General features: G+C 44.1%; 1 protein-coding gene across 1 annotated transcript in view; it reads left to right on the plus strand.

Annotated features, from left to right (window-relative positions):
- Window positions 1–1,991: 1,991 nt before the first annotated feature.
- The window catches only part of DDX1 (DEAD-box helicase 1), a 28,586-nt gene continuing 16,995 nt past the window's right edge, over window positions 1,992–13,582 (plus strand). Inside the window, exons 1-10 of the mRNA XM_079791671.1 lie at window positions 1,992–2,111; window positions 4,943–4,994; window positions 5,294–5,357; window positions 6,272–6,301; window positions 6,907–7,003; window positions 8,168–8,215; window positions 10,585–10,668; window positions 10,899–10,982; window positions 11,455–11,531; window positions 12,135–12,207. Of these exons, the coding sequence (XP_079647797.1) occupies window positions 2,096–2,111; window positions 4,943–4,994; window positions 5,294–5,357; window positions 6,272–6,301; window positions 6,907–7,003; window positions 8,168–8,215; window positions 10,585–10,668; window positions 10,899–10,982; window positions 11,455–11,531; window positions 12,135–12,207 (625 nt within the window). The 5' untranslated portion in view covers window positions 1,992–2,095. The remainder of the gene's footprint in view (window positions 2,112–4,942; window positions 4,995–5,293; window positions 5,358–6,271; window positions 6,302–6,906; window positions 7,004–8,167; window positions 8,216–10,584; window positions 10,669–10,898; window positions 10,983–11,454; window positions 11,532–12,134; window positions 12,208–13,582) is intronic.

Below are 13,582 nucleotides of genomic sequence, written 5' to 3' on the forward strand. Positions count from 1 at the left end.
CACTTTCTCCCCTGAAGGAGGAAACACGCCCCAGGGCTTCAAGGACTCTCTTCAGAGAAAGCTCTTCTCTAACTGGCACCGTCAAGCCTTTTATGTGTTTAAGATGGGGACTGGCTCAAGGTACCAGAATCAGATTTCCCATTCCCCTTTTGCCAGTCCCCCACAACATGTGATCCTGTGCCTGTCTTTGGCATGTGGGGCACATGGCACCTTTTCAGAACAGATACATTGAATAATTCCAGGGTCATCACTCACGTAAACGTATATGACATACAAGGAGGATATAAAACTCCGTGTGAAGGTGGCTCTGGAGGTGGGAAGCTGCTGGCCTAATGTATCGTCCTCGGCTGTTGGGAGCGTCAGGTGAATCCTGTTATATGTAACTAGAGGCCCAGCGCACGATTAAATCGTGCAGGTGTAGGGTCCCCTAGGCCTAGCCTGCCATCAGGGCCACGTCCGCCACCCCGCGACGCCTCACATGCTCCGGGGACGCTGCCGGCGCCCGGGGGGTTGGGGGTTGGGGGTAAGGTCCCAAGAGGTGCTCCAGCACCTCCTGGTGGTTCTGCCGTTACGGCATCACGACCACAGGCCTTTTATGATATAGGAGATAGTGACAGTAGAACTGACACTCACCCATTGTTGCCATGTGCTATGCACGCTTTTAGGTGCTTTGCCCACTTTATTTCATCCACATAACAATCCTACCAGATAGTCAGTGATGGCGAACCTATGACACACGTGTCAGCACTGACACGCGTAGCCATTTCTGATGACACACGGCTGCATGCCGAGGATGAAACATTTGCTGCTCCTGAGGATGAAACATTTGCGACTAGAGTAGTGATGGGCAACCTTTTGAGCTTGGTGTGTCAAACTTCGCCAAAAACTGAGCATAACTCGGGTAGTGTGTCACTTTGAGGAAAAAACATTATTTCGCAAATGTTTCATCCTCAGGAGCAGCGAATGTTTCATCCTTGGCATGCGGCCGCCTTAGCGGCCACGTGTCATCAGAAATGGCTACGCGTGTCAGTGCTGACACGCGTGTCATAGGTTCGCCATCACTGGACTAGAGTCTTGGAGTTAGTTTTTTCCTCAAAGTGACACACTACCCGAGTTATGCTCAGTTTTTTGGCGAAGTTTGACACACCAAGCTCAAAAGGTTGCCCATCACTGAGATAGGTACTAACTACTTCTCATGACTGTTCTACAGATGAGTCAGCTGAAGCCCAGGCATTAAGGTTACACAGCCGGCGATTGGCAGAGCTGGAATGCAAACCCAGAAGATGGCTCCATCTGATGCCTCGTGCCTGAGGGTAGCACCCATCATCCCACGGCACCGACCTGCAGTGAGGCGGCTGTGGCTCAGGCCCACGCTGCCACTCAGCAGCTGTGTGGCCTTAGGTAAATCAGGCAACTTTGATGAATCTTAGTATCCCCATCTAAAGATACCACCTGGCAGAGTTGTTGGGGTTGGTCCAACATTCATGTATGTTTCCCTCTCTCCCTGCAAAGGGAAAGGAGTCAAAACTTCCTGAAATTCAAGATTTCCATAAACTTTATCAAACGCCACGGAAAGGAGGCTGGGCGACCCAAGTCGTCCCTTATTTGAGTCAAACACATGAAGTGATGCCAGCACTCCGTGGGCTTGGTTTTCTGGGCACTGAGTTCATCAGTACCGTCTGTGGAGGTCATTGACTCTCGCAAAGCCCGGCTGGTCTGAGAGGTTGGGGGCTGAGTGGGGTAGCAGAGGACAACCTCTGCCCTCAGATCATCCTGGGCCTCTGAGCGACCCTCTTGTGCCTCCTGGTGTGGGAAATGCGGTCCTGAGGACACGAGCAAGCTCCGAACAAATGGACATTATCAGTTACATCTAATGATGACCGCTCCTGCCAAGGACCCCCGGAACCCGGTCCGCGCTCGGGCCTATGGGGGGCGAGGGAGGAGTCGGGGGATCATTTCTTCCGCCGGAACCCTTGTCCGGGGGGCTGGGTCCCCGCCCGGAACTGCAAAGCCGCAGGCCTGGCCGGAAGCGGGCGGCGCGGCGTGGCGGCGCGGAGGGAGGGAGCGCGAGCCGGGCCGCGGAGGACGCGCGAAGATGGCGGCCTTCTCCGGTGCGTGTGCGGGGCGGGCTGTGCGCGCGATCCCCGGCGCGGGCGGCCGGCGGGAGCCTGCGGGTGGGGGCGGCCAGGTGCCGGGAGCGCCGGAGGGAGCTGTGCACGCGGCGCCTGCGGGCCACGATGCGGGGGCACCCGCGGCGGCCAGCGAGGCGGCTCTGCGCGCTCAAAGGTGCGGGAGCGCCTGCTGTGCGGGCGGCGGCCTCCCCGGGCGCCCTCTGCCCTGTCTCCTCGCCGCCCGCACCGGGCCGGCCTGCCCAGGGGACGGGCGGCGGCGTGGCGCCAGCGGGTCCCCGGTCGCAGGCCTCCCGCCCGCGGACGTGGCAGCGGCGCTGGCGAGCCCGGGACCGGGCTTGGCGGGCCGGCGGGCAGCGGGGCGGGGGAGGCCCCGCTGGGAAACGGACTCTCCCGCCTCTGCCCAGTTTTTTTCAGGTCCTTCCAAAAAGTAAACGCCCGAGGCGGAAGCCTGTGATTTGTTTGTTTAAACGCTAGCAGATCAACACCAGCGTTAGGTAGTAGTGAAGCTGGAAGGGAACGCGTTTTCATCCTCATACACAGAGCTCGGGCGTACAGTATTGAGAAATATTCATTCATTTGCTGAATGACGCCCTCCTTTATTCCAAATAGGATTTTGAGGTCGTTTATGTAACCCTAACAGTTGCTATTTTTTCCCTCTTCCTTTACCATCATTCCTTTATACATCCACAGTTTTAAGAAGCTGCACTAAGCCTTCTATACACTTAAACGTGGGAAATTTACATGGCTGTAAGTGCAAGTTAGGCCTACATTTTTTTAAAATATATTTTATTGATTTTTTACAGAGAGGAAGGGAGAGGGACAGAAACATCGATGAGAGGAAGCTAGAAACATCGATGAGAGAGAAACATCGATGAGATGTTTCTAGCTTCTAGAGGAAGCTAGAAACATCGATGAGAGAGAAACATCGACCAGCTGCCTCCTGCACACCCCCTACCGGGGATGTGCCCGCAACCAATGTACATGCCCTTGACCGGAATCGAACCTGGGACCCTTCAGTCCGCAGACCAACGCTCTATCCACTGAGCCAAACCGGTTTCGGCTAGGCCTACATTTTAATGCTCTTAATCTATTAAGGTGACTTTAAATGCGGTTGTTCTTTTTCAGTTTTCTCCTATGAACACGTTAGGAATTCCAGATTTTTAGTCCTGAGTTCGGATTTCAGGTGGTTGTAGTTACATCTTACAATAGGAGGCAAGGGGAAGTCTCCTCAGCGGTGGGTAATATTGCCCCCAGCCCTCTCCTAAAACAAGGTCTTAATGCCAGTTGTGTAGAGCCGTCCCAGGTTGTCATTTTACAGGTTCACTTCTTGGGGAGTCCTGCACACATTTCAGGGATGTTCGGGTAAAGGGCTAGAAGAGTCTGTGATATGAAATAAAGACATGTGGGATTAAAGAAGATGAAAATTCCCATTTTTTCTGTAAGCATTAAAAATGTTATATGTAAAGAGAAGATGGCTTCATAACAAACATGTAGGGAACATGACCACATGGAACAGGAGTCTGGGATTTGCTGAGAGTCTGTTGCTGTTTCACAGGCAGGTCCAGCTGGCAGGATTCGGCATAGAGAAGACCATCACTCTCCTTTATCCAACCCATTTGCTTTTTAGGAGAGAGAATCAGGTAGACTAATGGGGACACGTATTAGAAAGGGCTGCTTGGATACACAACTTTAACTCTTGAGGATTAGTTTTTCCATCTATGCATTTTCCTGGGGAGATTTAGAATTAGGAGAGCCCTTTTGAAAAAGATTTTTATACTTGCCTATGTCAGCGATGTTTATATCAACAAGTTTACAATATAAAATTTCAGGGTTGTAGCTATTGTGTTTTTTGCTGGTATGATTCTTCTCAGCTGATACAAAGAAAAAGCTACCCCTCAATGGATATAGTCAATTTGTGGATTTGTTTTATGTCTTTTCACAAATAATTGCAAGAAATACAAATTTTCCAAATTGGTTATTTGGAGGGCTTGCGAATATTGTTAATTTTTAATAGAAATGTATACGTTTATAGTAATAATAATGAAAGCTTCCTTTTTATAAAAGCAGTCTTAAAATAAAAAGCACTTCCTGTTTGGGAAGGAGGTGTAAATAATCCAACTAACTACCCTCTGCATTTCATTTGAGAAATGATAAATCGAGAAAAATCTAATCAGAAGTAATCCAGTCTATTCACGTCTATTGACTGGCTTTGAAGTAGAATTATGAAATATGCGAACAGTTATCAGTGCGGTTCTGCGCCTGACGTTTCCAATTACCCACGTTTTCACCCCGGGCCCTGCCTTTTCAGTTAGGCAGAGCTTTGGTTCTGGCTGCCAGTGAACGTGGGCTCTGAGGGTGTTCACGTGGTCCTCAAGTAGCCAGGGCGCACGGATTCCACATTGTCTCCAGATGAACCAGCCAACATGCTGGTCCAGACCCTCTCTCTAACTCCAGCAGGTTTCTCATTAGTCATGGGAACACGGGGTTACTGTGTATTCCGTGGCAATTGTGCAGCAGATACCGCACTTGTTCCCTGTAACCTTCCTGCATCCCTCCAGGGTGGGTAACACTGCCCCGTTGTGTGTGGAGAAAACGGGCTATGGCTTGCCCGAGGGAGCACTGCTAGTGAGAGGTTGGATTTGAACTCAGGTCTTTCTCCAAAGCGTCCCCTCTTTCAACAGTGCCACACTCAGGAGGGGCCGAGGAACGGAGCTGCGCTTCAAAGCCTTTTCTCCTCAGACAGGAACTTTCAGAGCCGTATGATTTAAGTTTAGTATGTGTGGCTTTTTAAAATTAATTTTTATTTTCAGAGATGGGTGTGATGCCTGAAATTGCACAAGCTGTGGAAGAGATGGATTGGCTGTAAGTACACGAAGCTTAAATGTACCTGCAACAGCAGTGCTTTGTCATTTAAACGGTTCATGATTTTATCACATCTTTTTGGGTGTAGTTGGGTAAGTGAAATTAAGTTTTATTGTGATTCTCTAACTTACAGGACACTTCCTTTTTAAATTTTGATATATTTCTAGTTGAAAAAGATTGGTAGTATTTATCAAATAACATTCTGTTTTAGGTTTATAACTTAGCATGCCTACATGCCTTAATTAGCTTAGGTGATTTATTTTTACTAACTAAAACTTTTCAAAATATGATTCTTTTAGTCTCCCAACTGATATCCAGGCAGAATCCATCCCCCTGATCCTGGGAGGCGGTGATGTGCTTATGGTATGTTCAATAGGGGGAGGGGCTGGGAGCCGGGACACACAGTCGGGGAATGTTTGTGAACCACTGTAAGAACTCTATAGGCTTCAAGATGATATTTTCACCCAATTAATTTTATATATTTACATGCATTTAGGACACATATACTGATTCAAAGTACTAGGTAGAAGTTGTGGGGAAAACAGGTAAGATGCAGTTTTTCCCTTGAGAAGCTTCACCCCAGTAGCACCGTAATACATGTACACAGATAATTGTCTACAAGAGAACCTTGGCACCTGGATAAGCTTGCAGAGTGCTAAAGGATTCGAGTGGGGCCAGTTGTCCTCCTGGATGAGGGGACCATGGGGACTCCTCTGGGGGGCAGTAGATTGAGGACAAGGGAGGATGCAAGAGGAGTAACCCCTACGTAGAGAGGAGAATGCAGATGTGATCCCGGAGCAGTTCAGTTAGAGGGAAGCATAAAATACGTGTGTCTGGTGAGGCGAAACTTGAGATAACATGGGAAATATACAGTGGCTCAGATGACCTGGCTCTTTCTCAGGTGTCACTTAAAAGAATTCGGTATTTGTTGGCAGTGGGGATCATTGGACATCTTAAGGAGGGGTGTGTTACAAGGTTAGGATTGTGTTTTTATGAAGACTAATTTGGTAATAGAGTTCTGAGAGATTAGATACTGTTCGGATACTTTCGTAACCTAGGTTAGAATGATGAGGCCTTAGATTTGAATGGTAGCAATGGGAAAAGGAAGGGGGAACAATTCTTGAGGGAATGGCAAGGTTGGCAAAGTCGCAGTTGACTGAGGGAACCTGAGATCTGGAGGCACCTGAAAGTCAAGGTAGCTAGTCAGGTGTAAACTGTTTTCACGGTATCATCAGTTAAGTTGACTTCTTTAATTGACAACGTTGTTTTCCATTTAGGCTGCAGAAACAGGAAGTGGAAAAACTGGTGTAAGTAATAAAAACTTAAATATGCTTTCTAAGAGTTGATTTTTAAAGCAGCTTTGTACAGTAGTTCTGACTTTGAAATATTTAATAAAGCAACCTCCTGCAGAATGTGACGAAACGGTTGCTTGCCACTGAGAGTGATAGTCTTATTGCCAACTAATTCTGAAATAACTTCTGTAAGGCATGGCTTTAAGAATATAGTTTTAGACTGGTCTTGGAGACAGTTACATTATCTTTAGTATTTACATTCACTTCTGAATTTTACTGTAGTGGCTCTAGTAATAAAGAGATTGCAAATAGAGGTGGATTTCACAATGGCCTAGACTGGACAAACAGTTGGTCAGAGTGGGTGGTGTTTTTCCTCTTTAGTTTACGTTCGTTCTGCAGGTTCCCGTTCTTTGTTTTTGGAGCTGTCAGCTGGCTCCTTTATCTTCATTCAGTCAGCTGTCTGTGAGTCTTCCTGGAATTTGAGGTTTGGGCAAACTGGATGGCAATCTGAAATGTGTGTAACTATTTAATGTGCATGCATAACTTCTGTAATTTATGCTGATTAGTAAATTGGCATTGATATCTGAATGGTGATATATGGAACCATTGTTTCTTTATAGGCTTTCAGCATTCCAGTTATCCAGATAGTTTATGAAACTCTGAAAGACCAACAGGAAGGCAAAAAGGGGAAAACAACAATTAAAACTGGTGCTTCAGGTAATGTTTGCGTAGTAACATTTCCCTTTTGTATAAACTAGTTATTCTCATCCCCGGCATGTGCAAGTGTGAGGTTTGGGTGTGCATGTTTATTGTCAGGGTCCGCGTGGTGGTATTGGCATTCGGCGCACTGGAAGCAGGGATGCTAAATGTCATTGAGAGCATAACTCATTTGTAAGTGAATTGTGAGACAGATAGGATATGAACCATTTAGACTATTGGCCTATTTAAAAGTAATTTCAAAACTTGTAACAACTTTAAACCAGTGTTTATGAGAGATGGTTATAAACGGGAATGCTTTCAGAGGATAACCAGAATGGTAATAGTTCTAATCATGTCCTATGAGGAAAAGAAACTGCATATTTAAACATACAGACACAAGTAGAAGAGAGAATTGTTAAACCATTGAAAGGATCTGGAGAGAGATAATCCCTCTATAAAGTAGGACCAGGACCAAGAGAAATAATCTGGATGAAACTTCTGTTTAACTTCTGAGTAACTAGATTGAGTCAGCAATTGAAGTTCTCTTGAGGACCTCAAGAGAAAGTTATTTCTCCATTATTCAAGGGATTTATGCAGATGATAGATATCCTTTGGTCAGAAATTAAGAAAAGTTGGGCTGAAAATACAGAGTTCTCGATAGCTGTTACGATCCTTTGACTATCCATATGCCGTGAAGGTGTTTTAGAAAAGTAAAATGCTGGTCCCATTAAAGTAAGGAAACATTTTGTGACTCTTGAATATGGTACTGAATTTTTTGAGATGAAGGACTTGCTTTTTAAAAAACAATGATGAAATGATACTTAATTAGATCTTGATATGTTAGTTATTTTTATTTTGATTGAAGTCAGCTTGTTCAGTTACCAGAACTTGATTGTATCAGTGCCCTCGGTTACAACAAAGATGGATGCCATCAAATGCAAAGTGCACTAAAGCAGTGAGGAGGAAAGTTTCATCCCCAGATAGGCCAGCGATTATTATTGTGTTTCAGTGTTCAATTTCAGTGTTGCTGCTAATAAAACACCAACACTTTTTACTTGTACATTTAAAATAATGTGTAAAGTTGAATCTAGAGGAGTTAAATTATATAAAATATATGTTTTATTTTTGACAAAGTATTTTTAATTTCATACATTTGTAGTAACTGTTGTTATATTCATTTAGTGCTCAACAAATGGCAAATGAACCCATATGACAGAGGATCTGCTTTTGGTAAGTGGATAGATTTTAGCAACTCATTTATAAATCAGAAACTTGCTTGTAATAATACCTGAGAATATCAAAATTATGACATCTAGTAAATAAAGATTTAATTCACCAATTTTAGAATATAGTTACTACAGTTTCACAGTTTAGTACAGACATAGGAATAGACAGATAAATCAATGAAATACAATGGAAATGCATCCAAGTATATATAAAATGTTAATATGTTTAAAAAATATTAATTTCAGTGGGAAAAGGGTGATTTATTCAGTAAGGGTTTCAGCACAATTGATCCATCTGGAGTAATGTGAAATTGACTTGTCTCCTATTTAGGAACAAATTCTGTATGTATTTAAGACTTATATATGTGTACATACACTACATGTATATACTTGTATATTACATGTCCAGTTTAGGGGTGTGGAAATTCTCCTAACCCAAATAAGGAACTCAGAAATTATAAAAGATATAGGTCTGTTTGTTTAAAATTCTAAAAAATATATGTGGAAAAGATATTACAGGGAAAAGTCAAGAGATAAAAATAAATATGGAAAGAATACTTGCAATGTTGTTGAAAGAAACAATCCTTATAAACTACTAAAGAGTTCCTGCATAGATACTTGTTTTTGGTAAGAAAGAGATAAACAACCAATAAGGAAAGTGGGCAAAGAATAGGAATAGGCAATTCACAGCGGAGCCAGCCCAAATGGCAATAAACATGCCAGGATCAAGTTTACAGGACAGAGGGAAATGGAAATTAAAGTTACCCATCTGATTGGCAGTAATCCAAAAAAGTGGTAAGCGATACGGATTATTGCCTTTTGGGAAAGCAGTTTGCCATTACCTATAAAAATTAAAAAATATATATATACACACACAGATATATTCCTGGAAGGTTTGGAATGAAAGTGGCAGTATATAGGATATGCATACAACACTGTTTGATGGAGCATTATAAGGGTTAAAACTGCCAACCAAGTGAATGTTATTGCTAAGGGATGGTTAACAAAGCCTAGGGCAGGGGTCCTCAAACTTTTTAAATGGGGCCAGTTCACTGTCCCTCAGACCGTTGGAGGGCCGGACTATAGTTTAAAAAAAACTATGAACAAATTCCTATGCACACTGCACATATCTTATTTTGAAGTAAAAAAACAAAACGGCAAAAACACCCGCATGTGGCCCGCGGGCTGTAGTTTGAGGACGCCTGGCCTAGGGTGTATGGAAGGACCGTTGTGAAGCCATTACGAAGAATGAGTCAGCGCTGTGGGGTTGTCATAAGTGATCAGTGTCAAGAATAGGGTGACTTAGTTGAATTTTCACCAGGTGCTGCTAAGAAAGGCAGGATGCAGAGAAATGTAGAGTGGGCATGAGAAATCATGCCAAAACAACCAACCAAAACACCCAAACTGCTACTCTCCACCATGATACCTAGTTTATATTAAAGTTTATGTCTGTATATATGCATACCGAATTTTAAATATGACAATATTAAGGATTTGCCATTGCCACGGAACTTTAAAGTTCAATTTTACATAATGTAGTACCCGTTGAGTAAGAATGTTTATTTTGGATAATTTAATTTCTGATATGTGAAGTAAAATGTACTTTTTAAAAGTTTGTTCTACATTCAGGTGCTGAGCATGAGTCTCTAGCCTGAACCAGGGCACGAGTTCTTGTTTCTTTGTGGTACACACAAAAGCCAATTTACTTAAAGCTGTGAAGCACCAATAAGCCCTGTGACTGACGGTGATGTGTGTTGTAGAACTTCATCTTCTAGCGTTCTAATATTAGCATATAACAACTACAGGCTTGTTTATTGGAGCTTTTCCTGCCCTCCCTTATTATGTTTTGTGGGTTAATGGATTGGGGAGCAAGCCAGACGCAGTTCCTGTTTTCTTTTAGCACGGTATTCACTCAGGCTCTAATTTTAGCATAAGATCAAAGCAACAGGTATTGATGAGTGGGTGCTGTGTCATCCGTAGGAATCCATTTCTTTAAAGAGAACAGTTGTCTAAACACATTTAGAGAACAGTTGACTAAACACATTTGTGTTGGTGATACAACTGCTCTTATGAAAGTCAGATTAGGTGCTGCTTTGATTCATTTCTGGATTGTTGTAGTAAAATCCTGTCCTGGGGAAAGATGACTGTAGAGAAACCAGTCCCCAACATGGCCAAGGCCCTCCAGGGGATGAATAGGGGCCGTTACTCGTGGGGAAGAGGTTGCTGTCACTCAGGAATTGGCACGCCTCATTCTCTGGACCATTGCACAAAGCGAAGGCATTACCTTATTAGTGAGATGAAGGAGACTGTTTCAGAGTGCATGATTTACATCATCTGTACTGACATGGTGTTCTGTGCTTTTCTCAAATCCAGCAATTGGGTCAGATGGTCTTTGCTGTCAAAGCCGAGAAGTGAAGGAGTGGCATGGATGTAGAGCTACTAAAGGACTAACGAAAGGTATTAAACTGCATTTGTACACCTGTAAACTTTAGAGGTAATTATTAATAAATGGACTTTCTTACCATAGCTTTATGGCAAGGATCCAAAAGACTTTTAATGTGACAGAAAGACCAACAGTTCTTCATCTGGGTCATACAAATTATAATTGAGAAACAGTGGGAAAGTGGCCACATGGAAAATGGCCACGTGTGTAACTGATAAAACCTTAAAGCGTTTTGCCCTTGCAGGGAAGCACTACTACGAAGTGTCCTGTCATGACCAGGGGCTGTGCAGAGTCGGCTGGTCCTCCATGCAGGCTTCCTTAGACCTAGGTAAGTGCTTCCAAAGGAAACCGCGTTTGATACTTGTGAGTTGTTAACACATGACCATACAAAGTATATATTTTAGAGACATGGAAATAACATCTGTCCCTCAAACCATTTCAAAAAAGATTTGAAGTAATAAAAAATATCCTTCCTATATAATAAAAGGCTAATATGCAAATTGTCCCCTCAACCGGGAGTTCAACCTTGAGTTTGAATAGGAGGTGCGGGCCGCCCCCCCCCAGCCCGGCCCCTGCCCCCGATTAGGGTGGGCCGGCCGGACCCCACCCGTGCACGAATCCGTGCACTGGGCCTCTAGTATATTATAACTGTAAAATGAGGAATAGGTTAAGAATATGAGTGAAGTCAGAGTAAAGTTAGTGTGTACAAATAGCACAGTTACTGTAAATTTGTAAATCTCATTTGCAGGGTGTTTAATTTTATATCTCACCTCATAAGTAAAATACTTTTTTAAACCTAGGCACTGACAAGTTTGGGTTTGGCTTTGGTGGAACAGGAAAGAAATCCCATAATAAACAGTTTGATAACTATGGAGAGGTAAGTTGTTTTATTGGCTTGGTCATAGCATTAGTAAGTTTTCTTGTGTGTACTTAGTTGGTCAGTCATGACCTGACTGAGGGTATAGAAATGATTCTCAAGTTCAAGTGGATTATCTGAATAAAGGGGTGGGCAAGGTAGGCTAATATAACAAGTAATGTAATAATAAATAATACAAGAATAAACTCATGTACTCAAAGCTGTAAGCCTACTTTTGCCCACCCTGTATTTTCCATAGTGGTTCAGATTTGGACTTCAGGGAAGGAATGTTACAAAATTCACTTAGCCCCTCCAAGGCATATTACTTTGTCTTCTGTGTTGACCCCATTTTGATTTGGGCTTTGACTTACACGTTATCCTCCTTTCTTGATCGCCATCATGGTAATCTAATACAGTTGTTCTGGTGAGTTTAGTTATGTTGGTTCTATAAAGCCTGTCAGATGCTTCTATTCTGTATGAAATGCTACCAGTATAATAGGTCTTTTAACAACTACATTCAAGCTTCAAGGAGTTATTTTGAAATACATACTTTTGATGCAGGTATATTTGAACTTTATTTATGGATTTGCTTTATTAACAGCACTTGACTTTCTGGTTTTCTAGGAATTCACTATGCATGATACCATTGGGTGTTACCTAGATATAGATAAAGGACACATCAAATTCTCCAAAAATGGTAAGCTCTCTCTGGATGTTAGAGAAGGTATATTTGTGATATTTGAAATTCTTTCACCCTCTTCAATCCTCCCTCCCTGCCTTTATTTTTTGAAACAAATACTTAATTGAGCATTTGGTATATGCCAGGCACCCTAGTAAGGTGCTAGAGATTCAGCAGAAAATGGAGTAGGCTGTGGGGAGCGGCTACAGTGTTTGGACAGGTTCAAGCCTTGGACTGATGAGAGGGCACAGTCCTCTCGTGGCAAAGTCACGTGCAAGTCCCAGCTTGGAGGGCAGAGCCCTCCCAGCACAGTTATAGCCAACAGCTGGAGTTGTGAGCTTGAACCTATGGTCCGAACACATGCCTGAGTGATATAGGCTGCAAGTAAACAAAGTTTGATCAGGTGCATGTAATTGAGCAGGATCGAAACCCACGAGAATGTTGTAAACATCTTGACCACGCCCTTCCTTTGCCCCGTGGCATTGGCTATAAAATAAAGACTTGGCTTGTAGTCCGTGGCGCTGCTGGGTCCCCCTCAGGGAAGCAGCGTCCCACCGAGTCCCAGCTTTCCTTCTCTTGTCTGTCTTTTCTAAGCCTTCATCACCCCACTCGGGCTCACCCTTGGCCGTGCTGGCGTGGCACAGTAGGCAAACGTGTTTACGTCTGTGGAGCTTGCCTATGGTGGGGAGAGACCGACAGGTAGCCAGTGTGTCAAGGGGCCAGGTGCACTGAAGGAGAGGCTAACTCGGTGTAAGGGAATGCAGAGTGGTAGCAGCCGGGGGAGGGGTGCTATTTTACACAGGATGGTCGGAGATAAGCCTACATTTGAGTAGGAATCTGAATGAGCAGATGGGTATCTCGGAAGAGTTTTTCCGGCAGAGGGAAAAGTAAATGCAAAGGCCCCGAGGTGAAAGTGTGCTTTGGGTATCTGAGGAACAGTGAGGGGCCAGTGGGTCTGGAGCCCCCTGAGCCTGGGGGCAGGTGATAGACGTTAAACCAGTGAGGTAGTGAGGCCGGCAGCTAGGGCCTTACTGGTCATCATACAGACTTTTTATTTAGAGTGACGTGGAAGCCACTAGGGTTTTGAGTAGAGAATTGGCATCGTCTGTCTTTGGTTAACAGCGTCACTATTTGGCTGTGTTGGATACAGACTGGTCGGTGGGTGGGTGGGTTTTGGCAGTAGGCGGGAGCCAGTTGGATGATAGCAGTGCTATTTGGGACATGTAAGTTTAAGTAAGCAGTTACCTGTGCATTTCAGGATTAGGTAAGAGTGAAGAGGGTGGCATTAGGCAGCACAGCCATCCAGGTAGCCTGAGGGGAAGCAGGAATGCAGGTGGGTTGGTGGGTGGATGGTGTAAGCACGTGGGGGAGGGGTGCTATTTTACACAGGGCG

Source organism: Cnephaeus nilssonii (genome assembly GCF_951640355.1).
Source record: "Cnephaeus nilssonii genome assembly, chromosome: 15".
Taxonomy (NCBI): domain Eukaryota; kingdom Metazoa; phylum Chordata; class Mammalia; order Chiroptera; family Vespertilionidae; genus Cnephaeus; species Cnephaeus nilssonii.